Source organism: Balaenoptera physalus, assembly GCF_965194825.1.
Source record: "Balaenoptera physalus genome assembly, chromosome: 10".
Classification (NCBI taxonomy): Eukaryota; Metazoa; Chordata; class Mammalia; order Artiodactyla; family Balaenopteridae; genus Balaenoptera; species Balaenoptera physalus.
The window spans coordinates 46,699,440-46,724,143 of NC_138889.1; the positions used below are offsets into that span (position 1 = coordinate 46,699,440).

At 36.0% G+C, this 24,704-nt stretch overlaps 1 protein-coding gene across 5 annotated transcripts in view; it reads right to left on the reverse strand.

Moving 5' to 3' along the window:
- The window catches only part of FOLH1 (folate hydrolase 1), a 63,315-nt gene extending 40,666 nt beyond the window's left edge, over positions 1-22,649 (reverse strand). For 3 of the 5 annotated variants that reach the window (XM_082410155.1, XM_082410154.1, XM_082410153.1), the window contains exons 1-4: positions 18,833-22,648; positions 16,451-16,556; positions 10,931-11,117; positions 5,587-5,688 (exon numbers count right to left, since the gene is read on the reverse strand). In XM_082410155.1, the coding sequence (XP_082266281.1) occupies positions 5,587-5,688; positions 10,931-11,117; positions 16,451-16,556; positions 18,833-18,950 (513 nt within the window). In that variant the 5' untranslated portion in view covers positions 18,951-22,648. Of the gene's footprint in view, positions 1-5,586; positions 5,689-10,930; positions 11,118-16,450; positions 16,557-18,832 lie in introns of all 5 variants that reach the window. The other 2 variants (XR_014250194.1, XM_082410152.1) reach the window with 2 other exon arrangements.
- Between the last annotated feature and the right edge of the window lie 2,055 nt (positions 22,650-24,704).

Here is a 24,704-nt window from a genome sequence, read left to right on the forward strand (position 1 = left end):
TCTTGCCTTTTGGGAGGTCTGACGTCTTCTGCCAGCGTTCAGTGGGTGTTCTGTAGGAGTTGTTCCACGTGTAGATGTATTTCTGATGTATCTGTGGGAAGGAAGGTGATCTCCACATCTTACTCCTCCACCATCTTGAAGGTCCTCCCCCCTCCTTTATTTTTAAGTTGACATCTGAAATTTTTTGTCATGTCTTTAAGTTGTGGCGAACCATGCAATTTCCAGCACATTATAAATATTAACACTTTTAGAAGCAGTTTTACCTCACTTTTTATTTATATCCAAAGGAATTTAAATATTGTAATGATTTATTATTCAATATCATCCATTTTAAAACCACACTCTTCAGTCAGAATTTTATCATCACTTTTTCTCCTTGAACTTATATTTGCCCCTTTCCCTAAAGCATTTTACTCTAAAGTAAAATGTATTCGTGCTGGACACCAGGGCGTTGGTGTCCAGATTCCCCTTCACTGAAGATGTTCTTGCTCCAGCTGCAGGGAAGGCTCTCTGCAGGCAGCCTTAAAGAGTCAGCCCCTTGCTCATGATCAGCTACAGACAGCCACCTTGTTCAAGGTCATGCCCCTTCTTAGGATGCACATATTCAATGACTGATCGATGTGGGAATATGAATACCTGGACATCTTTGTCCAGCCCAGGACAATCCTGAAAGGCTATTCTGACTCCAGAGCTGCCCATTGGGTCAGCTGAGGCTGTCCTTGAGCTGGCACTGAGGTGCAACTTCTCCCTCTGCCTATTCCAGCTTCCTTCTCCTCCCTGCCACAGATATTGATCCCAAGAGAACACTCCTTAATTACCATCTAGCATGCTAAATTCCATTTCAGTTTCTGTTACCTAGAATCTGGGTATGTTTGCAAGTCTTTTATTAATCACTGCCAAACTTGCCTTGATTAAGAATGTGTGTGTGTGTGTGTGTGTGTGTGTGTGTGTGTATAGTGCTTAAAAATATTTATTTCCTATGACAAGCTGTACATGTTAAGAAAATTCTTCAAGAGTAATTTACTATTATAATTATTAGTAGTATCAATTGAGTCTAACAGCATCATTACAAACTTTTATAAATAATATCTAAGCATAAAATTTTACTTGAAATACAACTTCTGGTGCTATAGGATGTTAAAACATTAGGTCATGGATCTATGGATGAATAAATTATTTCCAGAATGAGTCAGGACTCACTCTCAGTTCTATTTACATTTCTTGTTTTTATACAAGTTCTGAGAAACCTTGGGATGGGGATGAAAAAAATTGGAATTTTCCCTATATTATTTAAACTCTTTCCAAGTTACAACTCCTAAATCTCACACTGATCTATTATCCAAGTTAATTCTAATGATACCAGCTGGAAACTCAATTAGGCTCATCTTTAATTTTGTTCAACTATAAACCATTTGACTTGCCAAATCTTTGTTACCCAGCTATTAGAATCTTTCACTATTGTCTCTTTGTTTGGAGCCCCAGAGATTTTTTTACTACTCAGAGATATTCTTCATCTTGTTTTAGGATGAATGAGTGATGTCTCTCTTTCATAAAATAAGAGAAAAATAACTGTAAATAAGGAGGTGAAGACAGAGTACCAGCGGGACCTCACCACGGGCTAGTTATCAATTCCATGAAAGAGTCCACTGAGAAATTGATGGTGCAACTGATTTATTTAAAACCATCCTATGTCTGCCTTTGGAAAGTCTTCACATACCCTAGAGTTTGAAGTCCCTGTCCTACACGATTTCTAATATCCTATCATTTTATTTTGGTTATTGTTTTCCTCTTTAACTACATCTCATAACATGTGCACAACAAATTTATAACATATTGACATAAGGTTGTTTCCAAGCTGATTGTAGGATTCATTCCACAAACTTGTTGAGGGCATATCATTCTAGGAATTAGGGATACAGCAAATCCCTGTCCTTGAAGAAACTTACATTCATGTGGAAAGCAGAGAGATAAGATAATAAACAATAAAATTAATAACTAAGTAAATTGTATATTATATTAAAAGGTGATGAGTTCTGTAGAAAACTTCAAAAAAAAAGTTTAAATACAGTAGGCAAACAGGGAACTTGTACTGTATTCAGTTGGGTGCAATTTTCAAAAAAGGGAGAAAGTCTATTGAGAAGGTGACATCTGAATCTTTGCTTCAGTAAAAGGATTAGTTTTAGCTATTACTTTTCCTCCTAAGACCAATGCAATATTAATGCGCTATTGATGATAGCACTGTATGTCTGATTTATAACTGTTAGTCTCCTCTGGAGCTCACTCTTATCCTACTGTGAATACAAAGCCATTAACCAATTTGGTTTCAGTGAATTTTGTTTTAGTGTAAATGTTCTACTTGAAATTTATTCATATTTAATATCACCAACTTTGAGAAGACTAACTACTTCTTTAAATGTCTGTAAATTGTGGCTATCTTTTAATAAATCTGCACTCCTCACAAAGCAAATTATGATGGAGAAGGGATTGGAGAAGATATTAGTTTGAAAATGACAGTAAACTTTGAAAATGAAAACACGTGTGGACAGATAGGCCCTCTCGGCACTTCACAAATGCAAGTTGTCACTGCTAGTTAGAAAAAAATCTTTGTTTTCAGACAATGACCTTCTTGTAAAATTTACACTGTACCATTGTTCTATAACTGGGAATAAATACAATATTGCACTGTTAGCCTACAATTTTCCATTTCTTTTAAGCTTCCATCTTCCTGAGCTTGTTAATAGAGACAGAATTGGGACGTGAGACCAGTGGTTCTCAAACCATGGTTCTTGAACCAACAGAATCAACAATATCTAGGAACTTGCTGGAAACAAACTCTCAGGCTTCACCCAAGACCTACTGAAACTCAGGCGATTGGAATCAGAATCTGTGTTTTATATGATTGTTTATGATTTCCTTTCTTGTGCAAAAGCTTTTAAGTTTCATTAGGTCCCATTTGTTTATTTTTGTCTTTATATCCATTTCTCTAGGATGTGGGTGAAAAAGGGTCTTGCTGTGATTTATGTCATAGAGTGTTCTGCCTATGTAAGGTGCAAGAGGGAGGGGATATGGGGATATATGTATACATATAGCTGATTCACTTTATTATACAGCAGAAACTAACACAACCTTGTAAAGCAATTATACTTCAATAAAGATGTTAAAAAAAAATAATGAATGAGGAAATTAATAAAGACCCAAAGTGTGAAAACATAAAGAGAACACTGGACAATATCACAATTAAAGAATCCTTTTCAGTAAAAAGCAACATAAATAACATGAACAAATATGGGTGAAAAATTAGGAGAAGCTGTTTGCAATATCTAAACCAATATGAGATGAATAACTAAAATATTTAAGAAACCCCTGAAGTTAATAAGAAAAAGGTCAGAAACTCAACAGGAAAAGAAGGCTATAATTAATCATTTCACAGAGCAAAAACACAACATAGTTAATAAATATATTTAGAGATGTACAATCTTATTTGTAATAAAAAAATGTGAATCAAAATAAATTAAAACAACAACAAAACAATTAGATGGGCAAAATTTAGAAAGTTACATAACTTCAGCCGTTGATGAAAATGTGAGGAAAAAGGAACACTCATACAGTATTGGAGGGAGCAGTAAACTGCTACAGTCTGGACAGTGTGAAATGAAGTATTCCCTGAAAACCAGCAATCCCTTACCTGGTTTAGTTTACACAGAGAGCCCATGTATGAGCATATTCACTCCAACACTATTTGTGGTAATTTAAATTTAGAGGCAAACCACGTGTTTGCCACTAAGAGAATGGATAAGTTACATGTGGTGTGCATGATAACATGGGATAACATGCAACAGTGAAAAGTAACAAACTACTCTGATATAAAGCAATAGATTAAAACAAAAGTTGACTGAAAAACAGTAAGAGACCAGGTAAGACCTAAGGTATAATATTATTTGCGTACATTTAAAATACACCAATCACAAAATTAAGGCCATGTTTTTGTAAGAATACATACATTGTTAAAAGTATAAATACATTACAGTGAGTGGCAGGGTGTAGTGGGGTGGAGAAGAGGAATGAGATTGAAAATAGGGATGAGAGATGAAAGGAAAGAAATTAAATTAGGGATCTTACAGGGACCCATGATGGTAATGTGCCTTACCTTGAGGAATAAGTCTAGGTCACCTCAGGACACCTGATTTCTAAAATATACTATTTCTTCATTCCCAATTTTTATATACCTTATTTCTATGTCATGTCAATTATGAAATAATTATAGTGATTATAAGCATTCTATTTATGTGCAAATATTTAGGGAGAATTTTTCTAATACTGTTCCCTTAACTATGATGTTAACTACTCATTTGAAGTAAATTTCATACACCCAATAGAAAATATTCTATTCTAAGTTTATGAGAGTTTTTAAATGATAAGTTAATCAAATATTCAAAACATTAGAAAATAATAAAAATAGTGTGTTTTTAAACTTTACTTATTAAAAAACATGGCATTGCCTAATATAAAATCATCCTTATGTTCTTGCAATAAATCTTAACTAACTGGTGAAGATAGAGCTTTAATGTCAATTCAATTCTAAATGTAAATTTTTTACTTAGAATGCTTCTGATGATAGTCAAGCCCTTATCTCCCTATTGAGTGATACTTTAATATGCCCAACTGTCTATTAGCAACTTCTTGGAATATATCCTAGGCACCTCAAACTCAATATGTCCAAAACTGAATCTACTTAATGTTAAATATTATGGTAGGAGACATAACATTTTAAAAGACATTAATAAATTATATTCAACTCTTTCAAATTTAACTTTCTTATAAAAAAACAAAGTACTATGCAAGAATCTGGGGATTTACTGTAAAATCTCAGATGATAGTTATACACACTGCTTTATTGAGTAAACCACGCAACATTTTCTAAAATGGACATTCGGACATTCATACTCTTCACTTGAAAATGGCAACAATTTCAAATTCTCATTCAAGTTCTTTGAAAATTAATCCAAGTTATACAGTGGTAGTAAGATATGTAGTATTTTCATACAATGGAAATTACTTGGCAATAAAAAGGAACAATCTACTGATAAATGCAAAACATGTGAATTTCACAGACCCTATGCTTAGTGAAAGAAAATAGACACAAATGATTACATGCTATCAATTCTATCTATATGAATTTCTAGTATAGGCAAAACTAATCAAAGGTGGCAAAAAAAAAATCAGAAGAATGATTGCCTTGAGAGTGTGTGGAGTTGATTGAGAAGGGGCTTAAAAGTACTTTCTGAAGTGACAGTAATATTCTATATGTTGATGGGGTTTTAATTACACAGGTGTATGCATTTGTCAAAAGTCAATAAATGTACATTTTGGATTTCTCCATCTCAGTGTAGTAAATTTTATCTTAAAAAACACTATGAACACAAAATAATATGTATTCCTTTTTATTACTAAGAAATTCTATTTCTTAAATGTAAAAAAAGATGAATTTGGATTACATCAAAAACCTCCTTAATACCTCTTTAATTATTGCCTGTATGTATAAGGAAGTTCTCTTTGTTATTTTTATTTTATTGCATGCATTTTTACCTCTGGCATTCCTTGTGGAGAAAAGGCACTAAAAGGTGGAACAACATCTGAAACATTTTCATATCCTGGAGGAGGTGGTTCAAATAATGATGTGTTGAAAATCTAGAGAAACAAAATACAATAATCAGAAGCAAATCAGGTAAAGTTTGATTACTACAACCAAACAAGGAAATGTGTAGTATCTCTTTCTGTCAGTAGATGGTTAATGAAGCCTTTGGTATTTTAAAGATACAGATCAAAGAGCCAGCACTGTGCTAGAGGCTATGAGGATTTCATGAGATGAATAAACTTAGAGACCCTTAGAGGATGTATAAGCACTAGCTTTTGATTTAGAAGGAAAACTTTAATTCCCAAATAAAAATAACAGCGTACAGTATTCTTACTCACTTATAAAAATGCTAAGATAATTACTTCGGAGCAAATTAAATGTTAAATTCACTTTGAACCAAATATAATATAATCTTTTAGGTGTATCACTGACATTGTTAAGTAGGAAAAAATTATTTTTTAGGTTCCAAACCACTACCTCTAAAAGAGAGCTCCAAGCTACAGGAAGAAGAAACTGACAGAATTCCAAAGGGAAATAAAAATAATCCACCAATATAGTGAGATAATCTAACATTCCCTTCCCAGCAGTTAATAAAGATTGCAGACAAAATAAGAATACATCAAGGATAAAGGCGATTTTAGCCAAACAATTAACAAACTTGAACTAGTGAACAAATATAAGATCATTAAACTCAACAACTGAATACATTTTTTTCAAATAAACACAGAACATTTATAAAAACTGACCACATAATAGGCTATAAAGGAAGCCTCAACAATTGCCAAACGATTAGTGTCATACAAACCACATTATCTGATCACAATGTAGTTAATTTAGAAAATCATATCAAACCGATAGTGGAATAACTTTTAAATTTGGAATTTTAAAATACCCCTAAATAGCTCCAAGGCTCAAAGATGAAAACATAGAAATTAGAAAATATTAAGATACTAATGATAACTAAAACACTTCTCCAAACCTGTGAGATCTAGTTGAAGTGGCTCTTAGAAGGAAATTTATCATTTTAAATACTCATATTAGAAAAGAAGAAAGGTTGAACATCAATAAATTAAGTATTCAACTGAAAATGTTACAAAGAACAGCAAAATAGACACCAGGAAGGTAAAAGAGGAAATTATATAAAGTAAGAACAGAATTAATGAAACATAAAACAGATATACAAGAAATGATTGCCAAAGCTGAAGGTTTATTCTTTGAAAATACAGGTAAAATTGACATATCTCTGTCAATGTCAATAAGAAAAAAATATAAGGTAAGCACAAATAAATAATATTAAGAGTTGAAAAAAAGTCATGTCTATAGATGTCATACAGATTCAAAAAGGTAATAAGAAAATACTAGGAAGAACTAGGCCAATAATTGAAAACTTAGATGAAATGGAAAAATGCATTTTAAAAAATTTATTAAAACTGACATAAGGATGCATTTTTTAAAATCTAAATAGTCCTATAACAATAAAAAAAATTGAATCAGTAGTTTAAAATCTCCCACAAAACAAAGTATCAAAACCAACTGGTTGGGGCTTCCCTGGTGGCGCAGTGGTTGAGAATCTTCCTGCTAATGCAGGGGACACGGGTTCGAGCCCTGGTCTGGGAAGATCCCACATGCCACGAAGCAGCTGGGCCCATGAGCCACAACTACTGAGCCTGCGCGTCTAGAGCCTGTGCCCCGCAAAGGGAGGGGCCGCAATAGTGAAAGGCCCACGCACCGCGATGAAGAGCGGTCCCCGCACCGCGATGAAGAGTGGCCCCCGCTTGCCGCAACTAGAGAAAGCCCTCGCACGAACCGAAGACCCAACACAGCCATAAATAAATAAATAAATAAATAAATAAATAAATAAATAAATAAATAAATAAAGTAGCTATAAAATTAAAAAAACAAAACAAACAAACAAAAAAAACCAACTGGTTTTCCTTTGAGTTTGAAAGATGAAAGTAAAAGATTGTTTAAGTATAACACAACCTATTTCAGAGATTAAAAACTCAGCTCATTTTGTAAGGCAAGTCTAATCTAGAAATTATACCCCAATAAGCAAATTGCAGAAACACAGGCCAAACATGCTATGAATATAAACTGAATGTATATAGATATATGAGTTGAAAACTCTACTACTGACTAATATTACAAATTTCAAAAATGTAAGATTAGTGTAATATTAGAATATCATTTAATATAATTATCATTATGAAAAAGAAAAATTATACTCTCATCTCAAAAGATATCCAAAAAAAAGAAAAATAGTGTTGATAAAATTCAACATAAATCCATGACAAAAAGTCTTAGGAAACTTGGAAAGGAAGTGAATTAACGTAACCTGATACAAATATCAAAATTAAGGTGAAACATTAAAAACATTCAAGTCAAGGACACCTGCTATCACCACTCATTTTTAATGTTAAACTGTAAGTCCTGGTCCATGCAGTAATGCAAAGGGTGGTGGGAGATGGGGAGTGACTCTGAGCTGACATTATATTGTACTGACTAGAGCACCAGTTACCTACTTCTGATGCTGATAGAACTTAAAATGAAACCAAATCAACTACTACTCTTCCAAAATTCCCATATCTTCCATCTTTCCCATAATTTTTCTGTGGTCCACATAGGGTACAAATGCAGCTGAATCAGTGGGAAAGATTATAAGAAAAACTATACTAAAGTGCAATAAAAATCCATCTAGAGACAAAGTCATCCCATCAGCAAGTCTTTCAGCCAAGGAAGTACTCAAGCTCGTCTCACTTGATTTGCCTTTATGGTAATCTTCAATTTTACAACACCACTGAGCAGGTGGATTTTACATCAAGTTTATGAGTTATTCTAACAACTAGGAAAAGTTTCTTAAGGTGATGGAAAAGAGTCTTTTGGGTGACTTTATCAAAGGTAGACAATACACCAGTGAGCACCGCTCACTATCCAAAATTCACTAATATAGCCTCAAATTATGTATTCTGAGTATAATTTAAATAATTTTGGTTTACAAATTTCTATTTACTTTTTGTGACATAAGAAAGGCAATATATATAGTTCAATCCATATGGAACGTTATCCTTATGTAAACAAAGATAAAATAATGCATATAGTATTAAAAATATTTCTTGCAGAATCTATAAAATGCTAATCATATTTGTTGCCTGTGGGAAGGGGAACTCTTCTGTTCCCCTGTCTGTGTCGTGCAGGAAAGTAAAAGTTTGCAGTTTACCACATGGCTTGGTTATGAATAGCCACAATAATTAAACTGGGAGATGGGGACACAGTAAAAGAGCATTTGTAGTTGGGGTGAGAATAGAGCTGAACTGTCACAAGGTCAAAAGATAATGCCTGAATCTGAAACACAAGCAATACAAGCATGTCATTTAAAGGAACAGAAGTAAATACCAAAAGAATCAACTCAGTGTTGAACAGTGATTGCCTCAGGGAAGGGGGATATAGAGGGGTCCTTCGGAGAACTGTGTGATTCTTTATGTGCAGGTAAAACTTGGGTAAAAATAAAAATGATTTAATGATATAACTTTCAAAAAAGTTAATAAGCTTTTGGCAGCTAACACCATTCAGGAAAATCTCCAAAATGAAACTTCTACAAGATAGGTTTATATTAAGTGACAGGCTTTAGAAATGTCATAAGTGCTTATAATAGCAAAAACAAATAATGAAATGAAATAAAAGCAAAGATACAGTCAAAATTGGAAGTGAAGAGGAAGGAAAAAAGAAGAGAAATGAAAGTTTGCTATTTTCCTCATTGCACACAATTGCCAAATTTGATAGATCAAATTTGGTTTAAGTATGCATATTTTTTTAACATTACCAATATTTTATTACATCATTAAATAATCTTCCTAAATATACATTTAAAGACCCCTTAATACTTAATTATATAGATATGCCCCTGCTCATTTAATAAAGGTTATGGGACCATAGGAAGTATATCAGTATTCCCCATACCTACCTTAAAAATATTTTTAAAATTTTGAAATAGTTTGATAATATTTTTAAAAGTTAAACTGTATTAACTACTATAATTTAAAATAGCGAATTGGGGGCTTCCCTGGTGGCGCAGTGGTTGAGAATCTGCCTGCCAATGCAGGGGACACGGGTTCGAGCCCTGGTCTGGGAAGATCCCACATGCCACGGAGCAACTGGGCCCGTGAGCCACAATTACTGAGCCTGCGCGTCTGGAGCCTGTGCTCGGCAACAAGAGAGGCTGCGATGGTGAGAGGCCCGCGCACCGCGATGAAGAGTGGTCCCCACTTGCCGCAACTAGAGAAAGCCCTCGCACAGAAACGAAGACTCAACACAGTCATAAATCAATCAATCAATAAATAAAAGAACGTGAATTTCTTTAAAAAAAAAAAAATAGTGAATTGGAAACTTTCAACTCATATTAGGAAATTTAGCATGGGATTACATCACTGACTGTAAAACAACATATTAATCATTAAGAAGAGGTTGATTCATTAGTCAATAAGAGGAGGTGATTAAAAATTTATATATACTTAAATCACATGACATTTTTAGTTGACTGATCAAACTGGACATATTTGAAGCTATATGCAATTTAGAAGGCCCAGCTAACAAAAAGACTGAAAGAAGCTATCCAGAGTAAAAGGGGCTACTTTAAATATGGTAGTTGTAAGGCAAATAGGGATGAATATTGAGTTATATTTTATGAGCTTTCATATTGAATATATATTGTGATAAGAAATATCTCAATAACTTGTATTATCTTCTTTCCCAAGTGCCCTAACTAGCAAAGAAGATTATAAATTCTTTAGTGTAGATATAATTCTATAGTATTTCTCTCCAAATTCTCCTTCCAAATGCCCACACCCAAGTTCTGGGCACAGAGCTGAACACATGATCATATGAGATATAATCATTAAGTACCAATAAAAACCTGCTAGCTCAAACAGCACTTCTCTGAATTTTCTAGCAACTTCAAATCTATGCATGATCTTTTTTAGTCCGAATCTATCAAAAAGGTATCAATTTAGTTGCTTAGAAGTTTACTAATATCTCATATTTTATATTAGTGTACAATACTAAAAAATAGAAAATAGCAAATGTCATCAAACATCAATTTCTCAGAATTGTTCAAACATCACATAAATTCAAACATCATAAGAAAGAGTTGGCACCAGTAATAAGATTATTAAAGGCATCATTCACAAGTGTCAATATTGATTTCTATCAGTATTTGGAGATGGTATAGGGCATTCTTTCACAGAAGGTATTTCAAAAGAGTAGACCAGGGGGGCTTATTTTTTCTTTCTTTCTTTTTACCTCATTTCCATCTTCATCAATTATTGAGATGTAGTTGGGATGAGTCTTATTTGGATAGGACAACAGGACATCATAATGGGCTAACTCAACAGAATCCAGGCCAAATTCTTTCCACTGAGACTGAATTTGCTTTGCAAGCTGAAAGTTTTGTTCTGTTCCAGCTAAATGTGGTATCCGTGTAAAATTACTGTTGAACAAAAATTGAAAGCGGTTAGACATTTTTAGTCAGCCTTTATCTTAAATCAACAACCAAATAAGGCAGATTTACATTAAAAAATACTTTGAAGTGTTATACATTAAAAAAGCAAAGTGGCACTATTATTGCATCAAATAGATTTTCAAGTGTGTTTTGAAATTTTCATGCTCTAATTTGTACTCATTCAAGAGAAAAATTAGAAAAACTGATCTTTGTAGAGAATTGTTACATGCAATCCTGTAGATGTATCTCTATACATCAGATGAGGAAAGTGTTATATTCTTTCTTAAGACCCATGCATCTTTGAACTTTCATGGAATTATCTGTTTACTTCACCTTGTAAAATATAATTGGAAAATAAAAAATATTTTCATCCAAAGATCAAGCTGTGACATGCCGAGAACTACTGATAATTACATTTATTTTTAAATACTAAAAGTTATAGCCAAGTGAGAAACCTTTTGATTAGCAACCATTTTAAAGTGCCTTCCTTAAAGAGTAATCTGAACATATTTACACAAGCTCAAACTGAATCTTTTGTACTCCATTCACCATATATACTTATTAAGTAAGTATAATACTTAAAATCAATGATGAGAATTAGTCTGACCACAAATATCTTTAACAAATAAACTATGTGGCTAAAATTTTAGCTACCACAAATACTTTCAGGAATAGATTAATTTCTCATTTAATATGTCCAGATACTGGTGCTTTTGTTTGTTTTAAATTTCTCTCTCTTGGAAATTTGTTGTTTCCTTGAAGATTCAGTTCATTGGTATTTTCAAACCCCTTCAAGAAAAAACAAAAAATCCCATACGACAAAGCATCATGTATCATGATAAGACACTGATTTATTTCTAGCTCATGAACTTCTTGAACTTCATGAATTTCTGGTTCTAAATATGTAGATTTTTCTAAACTCAACACACTTCCATCCTGATGGTGATTTAAAAAAAACTAATAGACAACATGGCTATGATGATCCCAATTTCAAATGTTTGATTCTATTGTGTATCTTTAAAAAAAAAGGAGGAGGGGGATTCTGGTGATTAATTTTATAATTATATTAAAATCGTTTAAATTGTATTTACAAAAATAGTATTAAAATTCTCATTCTATAAATTTTTAGGGGCTTAAAACCTTACATGGGATTTCTAATATGTATTTACAAAATAAAGTAATGAAAAAACACAATTTTAAAAGCCAGCTGAGGAGTTTGTATATCCCTTCATCAATGGATACCTGCAAAGAAAACAGAAAATAGCCAACAAGTTGTTATTTTCTTCCATATTACACAAATCCAAACTGTAACATAACTAGATGCAGATGATGCATATTTCCTGAAGTCACAGCTATAACTCTATTCTTACATGAGAGGAGAATTGTTATGGGAGTCTTGAACCTGCTCACACACACACAGAGGAGATCATTATTAGACTTTGTTATTATTGAAACCGAGTCCCCCTAAAACCAAGCTCCCCTGCCAAGTTTATGATTAACCTCTCTAACCAAAGCTTTATTCTCTTTCTCATTCTGCCCCTGTTCCTCTCAGGATTCAGAAGTATCAGAGAAAAGGGGGAACTGAAACCAAGCAGTACCCTGCAGGTCCCTCCCAGGTACAAGAGCCCCTCAGTGTCCCCTGTTTCTTTTTTTGTAGTAAAAGGCTTTAGTCTCCTAGGCCTTCCATGGGTTCCAAAGAGCAGACTCAAGCAGTTACTAATTAGGGAAGTGAGGGAACAGAGAAACAAAGGAAAAGCAGTCAAGCAAGAAAGTAATGATAGCTTCAACAGTATAACAACCTGATGCGCTATCTTTGAGCTGTTCTGCAGAGACTAAGAACCCCACCCAGGTGGAGGATGGTGACTACATGCTGACCACAAGCACACAGACCCTAGACTAGTTGGAACCAGAAGGTTGATGATTCAGATTTCCAAAACATCACCCTGTTACCTCACCACCAACCAATCAGAAGAAAGTCCATGAGCTGCAACCCTCACCCCACATGTTGCCTTTAAAAACCCTGCCCTTTAGATAGCTAGTGGGAAGGAGTCGCATAGCACAGGGAGATCAGCTTGGTGCTTTGTGACCAGCTAGAGGGGTGGGATTGGGAGGGTGGGAGGGAGGGAGATGCAAGAGGGAAGAGATATGGGGATACATGTATATGTATAACTGATTCACTTCGTTATAAAGCAGATATTAACACACCATTGTAAAGCAATTATACTCCAATAAAAACGTTAAAAAAAAATCAAATGGGAAAAATATTTTCGGATCATCTAAAGTATTTTGCCTATAAAAATAAAGGAGAGAAGGAGTTATATATAATGCTTAAAAAAACAAAAAAACAAAAAACCCTCCCCTGAAAGCCACCTGGGATTTCTGGTCTTTTGAGCATAAGCTGTCTGTTCTCCTTATTTGGCACCCTACAGTAAATGCTGGACTCCTTCACCTCAACCTGGTGTCAGTAGACTGGCTTTGCTGCACAGAAGGCTAGCAGACCCTAGTTTGGTTAGGTAACATTATGAGTGAAATTCCTGGTAAAAGTTTTGTCATTACCCACCAAGATGCAGTGGTGTTCTATGATCAGGTTTAGAACCCACTCATTTGGAGCAAAGTTAATCCTGAAAATGATGAGTAGGAAAAAAGAATTGTTTCCAAGGATAAATAAATCAATTGGCCACAAAATCAGTGTATTACAGGTTTTGCCACTAACTTGTTGTATAATCCTGGCCATGTCTTAAATTTCTCATCCATACATGGGGAGAATATTGCTACCTCACTAGTTCACAAAGATTTGAGGCTCAATTAGACAACTGCTAATAAACAGAAGTTCATTTTTTTTTGCTTTAATCAATTGAGAAGTGTGTCACACTGTCTTGATTCTATTAGAATATCCAGTTATTTTCTCATAAGAAGAATAACTTACAAATTATCCAAAATAGCCAACAACATGTATTAACAAAAAAAATTGGCTCATACATCTCTGTCTGGCTAGAAAAGTTTATATATGTTCCAAGTATCATTATGTTATCTCAATTAATAAAGGGAGCTATTGGTATTCCTATTTTCATACATTGCATCTGGTTTACAAATGCACAGTGCTCACAGAAGTTAGATGACTTAAAGACAGCCAGTGAAAGATGGAACTGGTATTCAAATGTAGATCAGTGAAAGTCTAAGACACTCTTTTGAAACAATCTTGTCTTTCAGAACAGGGTGGAGAAGGAAATTCTCTCTAAAGACATGCAAAATAGTGAACAGATCTGAGAATTTAACCAGATGCTACAAAACAAAAGGGAAAACATAGGACAACCTTGCACCCCAAGGGAGACTGAAAAGGCAGCCCCTACTTAACCCCCCCAGCCACTATTGAGAGTCAGGTGATTTAGAAGTAGTAGAGAATTTTTAGTAGTAAAGCAAAGGATGAGAAAGGGGAACAAGACAGAGGATCTGAGGCTTTAATGACCCCTAACCTAAGGGTCTAAATAGACTGAAAGCGCTCTGATGGACAAATGGAGAATTGGAATTCTGGAGAGTCCAGGAGGCTTCTGGAGGTTCTGTGGTCCTTGGAGGGGTGAGTCGGGGGTTCTGTTAATCTCTTTCTTTTGTTTGTTAATGAGGAAAATCCTTGAGTTCTAAACAGTTAGAGGAGCTTGGTCAAGGCTACGGAGAATAAGCAAGAAGCTGACGGCCCAGAAAGTGAGCTAGAGGAAGGCATTCATTTTATTTCTTTGCTGGTGGCTCCATCTCACAGGTTAGAAAACGAAAAATGAAGCAGAGGCAGCTCCCCTGTCTAGGAGTGAAGATTATATCTCGCCAGACTTCCACTTTTATTATACCTATTATACATAATTATAGTAAAAGAAGTGCAAGAGGCAGAAGGATTTCCACAAAATTTAAGCTTCTGGATCTCTCACTTGTAATGGTCCTTCCAAAGACTTGATAGGTGCCCTAGCAAATTTTATTCATAGTTTTAATTCTATCGTAATTAAATAGACATATGTGTTTGTATGACTATGTGTATGTACATCTGTACATATATATATTTACTTGACTGTTTTTACATAAAATTATATAATTATAATTTATAATTATTATTATAATAATTATAAATTATAATTTTAACATAAAATTATAACTTTTAATTGTTATCAGGACTTCAAGTATGTCACTTTGAAAAAGCTAAGTATTCCAATCAATTATTCAATAAAAGTGTTTTATTTTTAGTTGCCTTGCAAATACTTTTTTTTTTAAATAATTAATTAATTTATTTTTGGCTGTGTTGGGTCTTCATTTCTGTGCGAGGGCTTTCTCTAGTTGCAGCGAGCGGGGGCCACTCTTCATCGCCGTGCGCGGGCCTCTCACTATCGTGGCCTCTCTTGTTGCGGAGCACAGGCTCCAGACGCGCAGGCTCAGTAGTTGTGGCTCACGGGCCCAGTTGCTCCGCGGCATGTGGGATCTTCCCAGACCAGGGCTCGAACCCGTGTCCCCTGCATTGGCAGGCAGATTCTCAACCGCTGCGCCACCAGGGAAGCCTGCAAATACTTTTAAAATTTACTCATTTACCTCTTTTTCCCTACACCAGGGATAGCTATTTCAGGAAATAGGGAGCTGGTTTTTACACTAGGTCACATATATGCTCTGTAATTTCATGCTCATCAGAACAATATCACTATCCCCATTTTATAGAGGTGAAAATGATGGCTCAGGAAGGTTAAGTATTCACTCAAAGTTACTTTAATATCAATGGGCAAAGATGGAATTTAAGCTCGTGTATGTCTACTTCGAAGTCCAAAATTTATTCTTTTGACTAAAATATACTATCTTCCTCTGAAACAGGAGTCAGCAAACTATGTTTCACTGACCAAATCCAGCTCACTTCCTTTCTTTGTACAGCCCACAAGCTAAAAATGGTTATCACATTTTGAATAGGTGAAAAAAATCAAGAGGAATAATATTTTGTGACATATCATTTATATGAAATTTAAATTTCAGTGCCTACAAATAAAGTTTTATCGAAACCGTCACACTTATTCAATTACGTATTTACTATCACTTTTTTGGTGCTACAATAGCAGAGCTGAGTAGTTGGGATAGAGATCAGCTGGCCTACAAAAGCTGGACCTTTACAGAAAAAGTTTGCTGACACCTGCTTTAAAACATCTATCATGATAAAGTTCAGTTGAAGGTACAATCCTCTCCAGATGAAACATGATACAAGATCTTCAGTAATAAAACCTTTTTAAAAAGTCAGTTTCTGTTTATGAAATACTGGATCAAAACTTCTAAACAGAATAATAAACTTTTAAGTATATGCTTACTACAAGAACGTCTTGATGTTCTCTGCTTTCAACTCATCCAAAAATGCTTTCTTCACACTATGCTGTGGAATGTTAGTAGCTCCACTGGAGGATTTTATAAACCATCCTGTAAAATACAAACAAATATAGGAATGAGATATGAGCTTATAGACAGGGCCTATTTTTCCTTATTATTGTATTTATCATATATAAAACAAGTTATCAATGACCTCTGGCATTAACTGAGATTTTCTGAAGTTTCATTGCTCTTGCCTACTTCCATTGAAAAAAAAATCATGCAGACAGACTTAATTACAAATCAGTTGCAACATATTTTTTAATCCAATTTCAATAAGTATTGCTGTTATTCTAAGAAATGTTTTATGAAATTAGCACTAAAATTGAAGATGGTTCAACTGATGGGAAAAATGAAGGCAAAAAGGAGATCCACCTTCTTTCTCCTTAAAGCTTCTATCCCCAGTGGCGGCGACTCCTCTGCTGACCCAGAATAAGCATTTAGTAAATGTTTGTAATGAATTAATTATGAGTATATTTCAAGTACATAAATTATTTCAAAGAGTTGAAGGCAATTCAGACTTGTAATTTGTTCTGGTTCTGAAACTAAAGCAAAATATGCTTAAATATTTTGTGCTTGCAGTTGAAGCAGGCTTCAGAAGTTCAACTTCAGAGAGCTACAGTGAAACTCCAATTCACCCAACACCTCTGCAAGGCACACAGTGAACACAGAGGCTAGAGGCAATGGGTAGCCAGATCGCGTAGAGCCGTTAGCCCTGGTAGTTGGCTTCGTGACATAGTTTATTTAGATAAATGATATGATTCGTGCATAAAACGGTTACCAAAATCACCCAGCTAGCTTTCATGGAGCTTTCCAGTTATTAATCACATACACGTTACACACATGCATATATACATGCATATTGAAATAAATGGTTGGCAGCAAATGGAAATACAGTTCCACCAGTATGTAAAATAAAGGGACTTGGATCAGACTGTAGGATCAGGGCACTCAGAGGATGAAATGCTTGACTCGAGATATAAAAAATGAGCTGGATAAAGAGGACGGAGGCCTGTGGGAGGGAGGGAGCAGAGAATCCTAGGAAAAAATTAACAAACATTAATAAAGAACCCACAGCCATTGAGCAGTGAATATAAGGATGGGGCTGAGGGCAATACTGGGACGAATAAAATGCTTTTAAAAGATGCAGAAGGTCTTAATCCTCATGCTATCCTTGCCAAGTGTATTTCCCATGTTTACAGCTGAGAAAATTGAAACTCGAGTTGAAGTGTGCCCTTAATGAGCATACTTATCTAAGCCCCACAATAACCCTAATATCCACATGCTAGTTATGAGGAGGGTGTGGGCTCAAAGGTAACACAACAAGCAAGAAGAGGCTGAATTTGAGCCAGCTTAGTTGGTCTATGCCCTGGTCTTCTAAATCCCAGAAAGGGGACCCAGAATTCACAGTAGGGCCGAACTACCAGGCTATACCTTAACGCTAGTCCTGTGCATTAATGCCCAATTAGAAGCATCTCCTCACCAGGAAAGAATTTTTTAAAAGTGCCAATACCCCAATACTGTGCCAGGAGCTTTAGATGCTATTTCGTTTACGATTCCCACTAAGTTACAGATAGTATTCTTATAAAGGTTGACAAACTGTGGCTCAGAGAGACTCGGTAACTCGCTCAAGGCCACAGAGAAGTTGCAGAGTTAAAATTAGAATTTAAAAGAGTCTCAGCGAATCTGTGCTGCCCCCTGGTTATCATGGAGAGTTGGGTTAAGTCTGCAAATCAGTACACAGGGGAAAGAACTGCTATCAAGGATCTGTTCAGAGCACTGACAATGTCAACCAGTTAGCTCCTAAATGTTCCTCTTTATTTACTCCCAAGGACGAAAGAATGAGAGAATAGGGCTCCCACGCAGCAGTGCCCTGAGTTCTACCTACTGTATACACGAAGCAGTTCCAGGCACAGGCACTAGATAAAGATCCCAAACAGGTAAGAGTCGTTTCTTGCAAAGCTCCTTGGACGACCTAGCAAATGCCCCCAGAGATCCGGCGCTCCTGCCAAAACGTACCGATTGCTCGCAGGACCTCAGTAGTTGGAACTTTCTCAAGTTCAGTTTGAGTCTCTCCGTTGTACTCCTTAGCCTGGGTGACTGTCCTACAGTAGCCCGTCCAGAACCCAACTGTGCACCGCCCCCAGCAACTCCCACCTAAGGCGCGGGAGCTCGTCCCCACGTTCCCCCAACCCGATCACCGCCCCCCACCCCCCGGGAGACCCGGAGACCAGCAGCTGGACCCACGCGGCAGCTGGCCCGGGAGTCCCGCGAACCGCCGAACAGCCGGGTAGGCTCGGGGCTGTGCGTGGCGAGGGCCCCCGTACCGAAGAGGAAGCCGAGGACGAAGAGGCAGGCGGCCAGCACCAGGGCCCCAGCGCACAGCCAGCGCGGGCGGCGCCAGGCGACAAAGGTCGAGTCGGTTTCGTGCAGGGGATTCCACATCTCAGCGTGTGGCCGGCGGGGCCTCCGGGGACCGGCGCCTCTGCGGTGGCCCCCCTGCTGCCTCGCGGGCGGCGGGGCAAAGGCTTCCTCCTTCGAGGGCCGCGCTTACCAGCTCTGCAGCCTAGATTTCACTCCCAGCGCAGTCCACTCGCACTCCCAGGGCACTCCCAGTTTCTCCGCCCCTGAAAGTATTTCTACTTTACTCTCAACCAATCCCGGAGAGCAAGAGGCAGTATCAGTCCCCAGAAGAAAACTCAGCCCCTTCGGAGAGGTGCTTAAAAAGAAAAAAAAAAAAAAGTTTAGCTTGAAACTTTCTAGCCCTTACTTTAAAATAAAAGGAAAAGAAGGAAGAAAGGGAAGGAGGAAGCAGGGAACAAACTCTTCTCCTTTCTCCACTTCCAGACCACAATCCCATTCACAAAAAGAACACTAAGTTTCCCGTAATTCAATAGAACGATCCTCTTTTGTCTGTCTAGGAGAATGCATGTTCCAGGCAAGTTGGTAGACTAGACTAAACTATTTCTCAAGAACTTTTTTCAGATCCGAAATCCTATTAAATACTATTATAGCCCTAAAAGGAGTAAAATCAAGTAGAAAACGGTGGTGTCCAGTTCTGGCACTGCTTTGGATATTCAGGGAGTGAATTTTGGTGTCAATGCCAGTTACCACTGTGCTCTTTTTCCTAATGAAGATCATTGATACTAATCAATTATTAGGGAATTATTCCTCCCTTTACATAGCACAGCCATTTTTAAAGAAATAGTATTGGAATTTGCTGAAGGCAGAGAGTACATCTCTTTTTATATCAGAGCTGCCCTGGGCACTCTCTTACATTGTGGGTATGAAATCAGTCTTTGTTGAATTAACCTGAAGAGTCAATCACACATAAATCTACCCCTGTCATAAATTCTTAAACTGTTATAACAATGATATCTAAAGGAGGGCAATAACCACATGCTTTATAAAATCAACGATGTTCTTATAATCTGTAAGGAAGACTGCATGCATGACCTCTACCTAGGAGTGCTTTATGGAAGCATTGTATTTAAAAGAATCGTGAAGTACCAGCAGAGTTTGAACCAGGGGAGATGAGAAGAAACTTTGGGTCTGGGAGCCAGAGGGATAGTCAAGGAATGGCAGATAGTTTGCTTTGGGAAAGGGAGCGAACAGGGAGAGAGTGAGGAGAGATGGGGCTACATCATAGAGAATGTTGGGTACTTTGATAAAGAATTTCAGAGCTAAGTGAAGAGATGTGGGAAAATTAAAATGTTAACAGTGAACCAAGATAACTACTAGATGACTTAGGACAGGAAAGGAAGGCGTTTCTTAATCCCTTTCTAACAATAGCTTATATTTATTAAATGTCTCCTAATGTTCCTATTGTTAAATCTAACCAGGAATGGTGGAAGAATAATACTTACTGAGCACTTTCTAAATGAGCCACTTTATATACGTTAAATCGTTTAATAATCGGTACCCTTCGTGGTTGATACTATCACCCTTCCCATTTTACATGTAGGAAAACTGAAATTTAATGAGATGAAATAAATCACTCAAAGTCACAAAGCTAAGACATAATCCAAAGTGTACCTTACTCTAAACCACTGTACTGCCTCCCTTGAGCATGGGCTGCATTTGCTAAGCTCTTTGCTTGTATTGGGAAGAGCACTGGTCTTGGAGTCAGAAGACTTGGACTTAAGCTTCGGATCTGGTCCTGTCTAAGCCTTGTACCCTGGAGAGTCACATATTCGGTTTCCTTGAATGTATCTTCTCATTTGTAAAATATAGGATCATCTAATAACATTATTAAGTACCATCTGTTAATAAAGATGTTCTGAAGGTCAGAGGCGAGTATAAATGAGGGAAATTATATTTATTAAATATAAGAAGGGTTTTGAACAATGTTACAACTACCTAAAAATTTAATTAATACCCTTATGGTGAGCTGGGCTACATTTGAAGAAATCAGAGAACAAATGAACATCTGTCAAATCTGATTGAAAGGATTCCTTCTCTCCTCATGAAGCTTACAGTTTAGTGGGAAAAACATAGCTTTTACGAGTAATTAATGACTGATTAATATTATGAGCACATTCTACATGGCAGGCACTTGCTATATGCTTTACAGAATTATTTCATTTAATTATCAGGATTTAGCCCAAAAGAATTTGAAATCTCTAACAGGTGGTTTTGCAAGCCACACTAGATTTTTCTTTTCTTTTCTTTTCTTTTCTTTTTTAAGATGCTCTCTCTTTTTCTTTTTTTTTTATTTTTTTATTTATTATTTTTGGCTGCATTGGGTCTTCGTTGTTGCACGCAGGCTTTCTCTAGTTGCGGCCAGGAGGGGCTACTCTTCCTTGCAGTGCGCGGGATTCTCATTGTGGCAAGCCACACTAGATTTTTCTGGTGTCACTGTTTCTCTTTTACAGCTGAAGAAACTAAGCTTTAATGAAGTTGATTAACACCCACCCTCCCCCCAAAAAAAACTGACACATGTTTGCTTTGATAAGCATTAGATCACACTATACTTCCTTCTTCGACTATTGAGGAAAGATTGTAGATGAGTCTTCATATAAGGACTTGTAGAAGAAGAAGAATGCCAAATCCAGTAAGATACGTTCTTATTTTTCTTGATTATAACATTTATCGTACTATATTGTAACTGTGTTCACTTGTCTATCTTCCTGGATATTGTGAATTTTTTTTTGAGGTCAAGGACTTTATTTGATACATATTTATATCCATAATTCCTGGCACAAGATAGCTAGGAATGGCTATTTGTTTCAGTGAACGAACAGGTGAATGATTGAACAGAAGAACAACTTTAATGTTAAAAAGGAAAACTATTTGCTTGATAATTCACTATGTATTATGTCACCTAATGACAAATGAAAAATCTGACATCCCTACACCTTGCCTGGGTGCCTATTTGAGATTTCAAAACCACTGGTTTCATACAATACTCTCCCCAACCCTGCACCATTTACTTCCTTCACACATTCATTATGACTCATAAACTCCCAAGGAAAAATGAATACAACATCTGTTTAATACTGCTTTATTTTTGAAAGTGTCCGAAATTGCAAATGTACTCCTCTATGTGGACATCTTATTTCCACTTTCATATGCATAACTTCTTATATGGACGTATTATTTCCACTTTCATATGCATAATTTTTTCTCTCTTTAAAGATCCTGCTTAAAAATACCTGTGTTGTGAAGTCTTCTTGATATTCATAGACATTTGCTACTAATACACTGATCTCTGCTTTTCCTTAATTTTGTGTCAGCCTTTTGTTACACATGTTACTCTCTTATTCCCTTTCAGATTTTAAGCTTCTTGGTGCCAGGAACCATATCATGTTCCTGTCTATTTTCCAGAGTTATCACAATGCCTCGCATATATAAACATCCTCTTGAATGAATGGATGACATTATGCTAAGTAATGAAGCGATTATGAGGTATAAGAAGTCATTACTGTTACTGAAGAACTTTACTCAAAGGGGGAAGACAGGACCTAAACGGAAAGATAAATAACAATACCAGAAAGCAGAGATTATGAGCCAAAAAGAACAGCAATAGCTTGTGCTCAGGAAAGCATTTTGGGCTCCTTGTTTGTACCTAATGATTCATATTAACCTCATTAGCTTTTGTTTGAAGAACACCTTGAAATATTTCACAGTGCCATATGCCCATCCATACACAAAAAATGTGTGACTTTACTTTGTAGGTAGGTAGATAAGGTAAAATGTGACCTGATCATTCTCTTCCTCTCCCAGTGCAGGAAATAATAGATTCACAATAGAAATATTAAATGAAGGAAACGTAATACATTTGTATCTGCTACTAGTTATCAGCTCTTACAGAATCTCTAGACTGAAAGCTCCAAAGAGGAAGGGCTGTGCCTGACAGAGCATTTGGCGCATAATACTTATACAATAAATACCTTTAAATGATTGAACAGTACAGCAACTATTAGATGATGAATAGTTATTACCTAGTTACAAAACTCTTTTAAACAATAGAACAGTATAGTATAAAATAAAACTATTTAACTTTAATTCAGTAATGAGAGAAAGCATTTTTGTCCTTTACTAATATATACTCATTTAGATATTTTATTCAGTCTGAAAAACATTTCTTAAAATTATCACCAAGGGCCAAGTACTGGGCTGGGTCACAGAAACACCAAATAATAAGATGTTTTTTTGCTTAAGCTGGGATTTCTGACTCTCTGAACTGTAAGGTTTGGTAAAAGCAGATGCTCAATAAATAGTAGCTATTATGATTCCCTACCTATGACTGGCTAGAATTGAATATATATAAATCAGTACAAAATAGTTGTGCTGGCTAACCAGCCTTGGAGAGAATGTGTATAATCCAACCTTGTTAGGCTGAAATGATTTAAAACAGTCTTGACCAAGAAATCTTGGAATATTCCTGTGAACTCAGGTGGAAGGAAGCTTGAGAGCTCAAACAGAACAATGTTGTCAGATTAATTTTCCAAGGTCTCTACTCTGTTTTTAATTTCCCAACTCAGAAATCTTAAGTGGAATCCAGTGCACTATATAACGATTCTAAATTCCTTAACAGAGCACTGCAGGCTATCTCGATTTCGGATTCTTTTTGGCAACATCCTCCATTAACCTCCCTGTCGTGTACTCTAATGTAATTTCCTTAGTCTTGCTAACCTTCAGTTTACTCATCTATAAAATAGTAATAATACAAGTTCCTGTTGCACACGGTGGTTACAAAAGGTTAGCAGACAAGCCTGGCGCTTAGATCACTGTGAGCGAATAAGAGATGCTGTCGTTACGTATTTCAAAAAAATCATGTAAAATCATTATCTTATTTGATCAGATTATTTTAAGTAAATGTCATATATGTACTTAGAAATCTCCTGTGTTTGAAACCAATACACTATCATTATGCTAACCTACACTTAAGAAAAAACTATTCTTATGAGAACAGCAAAGAAATATATTCCAAAGAGTAAAATGAGATACTCTATGCATAATACTAATATTTCTTTCATAAATTGAAAGTGATTAGATCAGTCAATATGACGATAAGGACAAGATAAATCTGTCTTTGTACAGACATGAACTAAATCAAAGAGTATTACACTCATCTCTGGAATCTGTTTGAAAGAAAACAATTAAAATTATTTTAGCTCCTTTATCCCCAGGCTCTAACACATATTTACTTTTTAAAAATACTATAATGTTCTAAAGAAATAAAAATACTTTAAAGCTCCATGACAAAGGAAACCATAAACAAAACAAAAAGGCAACCCACAGAATGGGAGAAAATATTTGCAAATGAAGCGACCGACAAGGGATTAATCTCCAAAATATACAAACAGCTCATGCAGCTCAATATCAAAAAAAAAACAACCTAATTAAAAATGGGCAGAAGATCTAAATAGACATTTCTCCAAAGAAAACATACAGATGGCCAAGAGGCACATGAAAAGATGCTCTAACATCTTTACTATTAGAGAAACACTAACTATTAGAGAAATGCAAATCAAAACTACAATGAGGTATCACCTCACACTGGTCAGAATGGCTGCCATCAAAAAATCTATAAACGATAAATGCTGGAGAGGGTGTGGAGAAAAGGGAACCCTCCTACACTGTTGGTGGGAATGTAAATTGGTACAGCCACTATGGAGAACAGTATGGAGGTTCCTTAAAAACCTAAAACTAGAACTACCACATGATCCAGCAATCCCACTCCTGGGCATATAT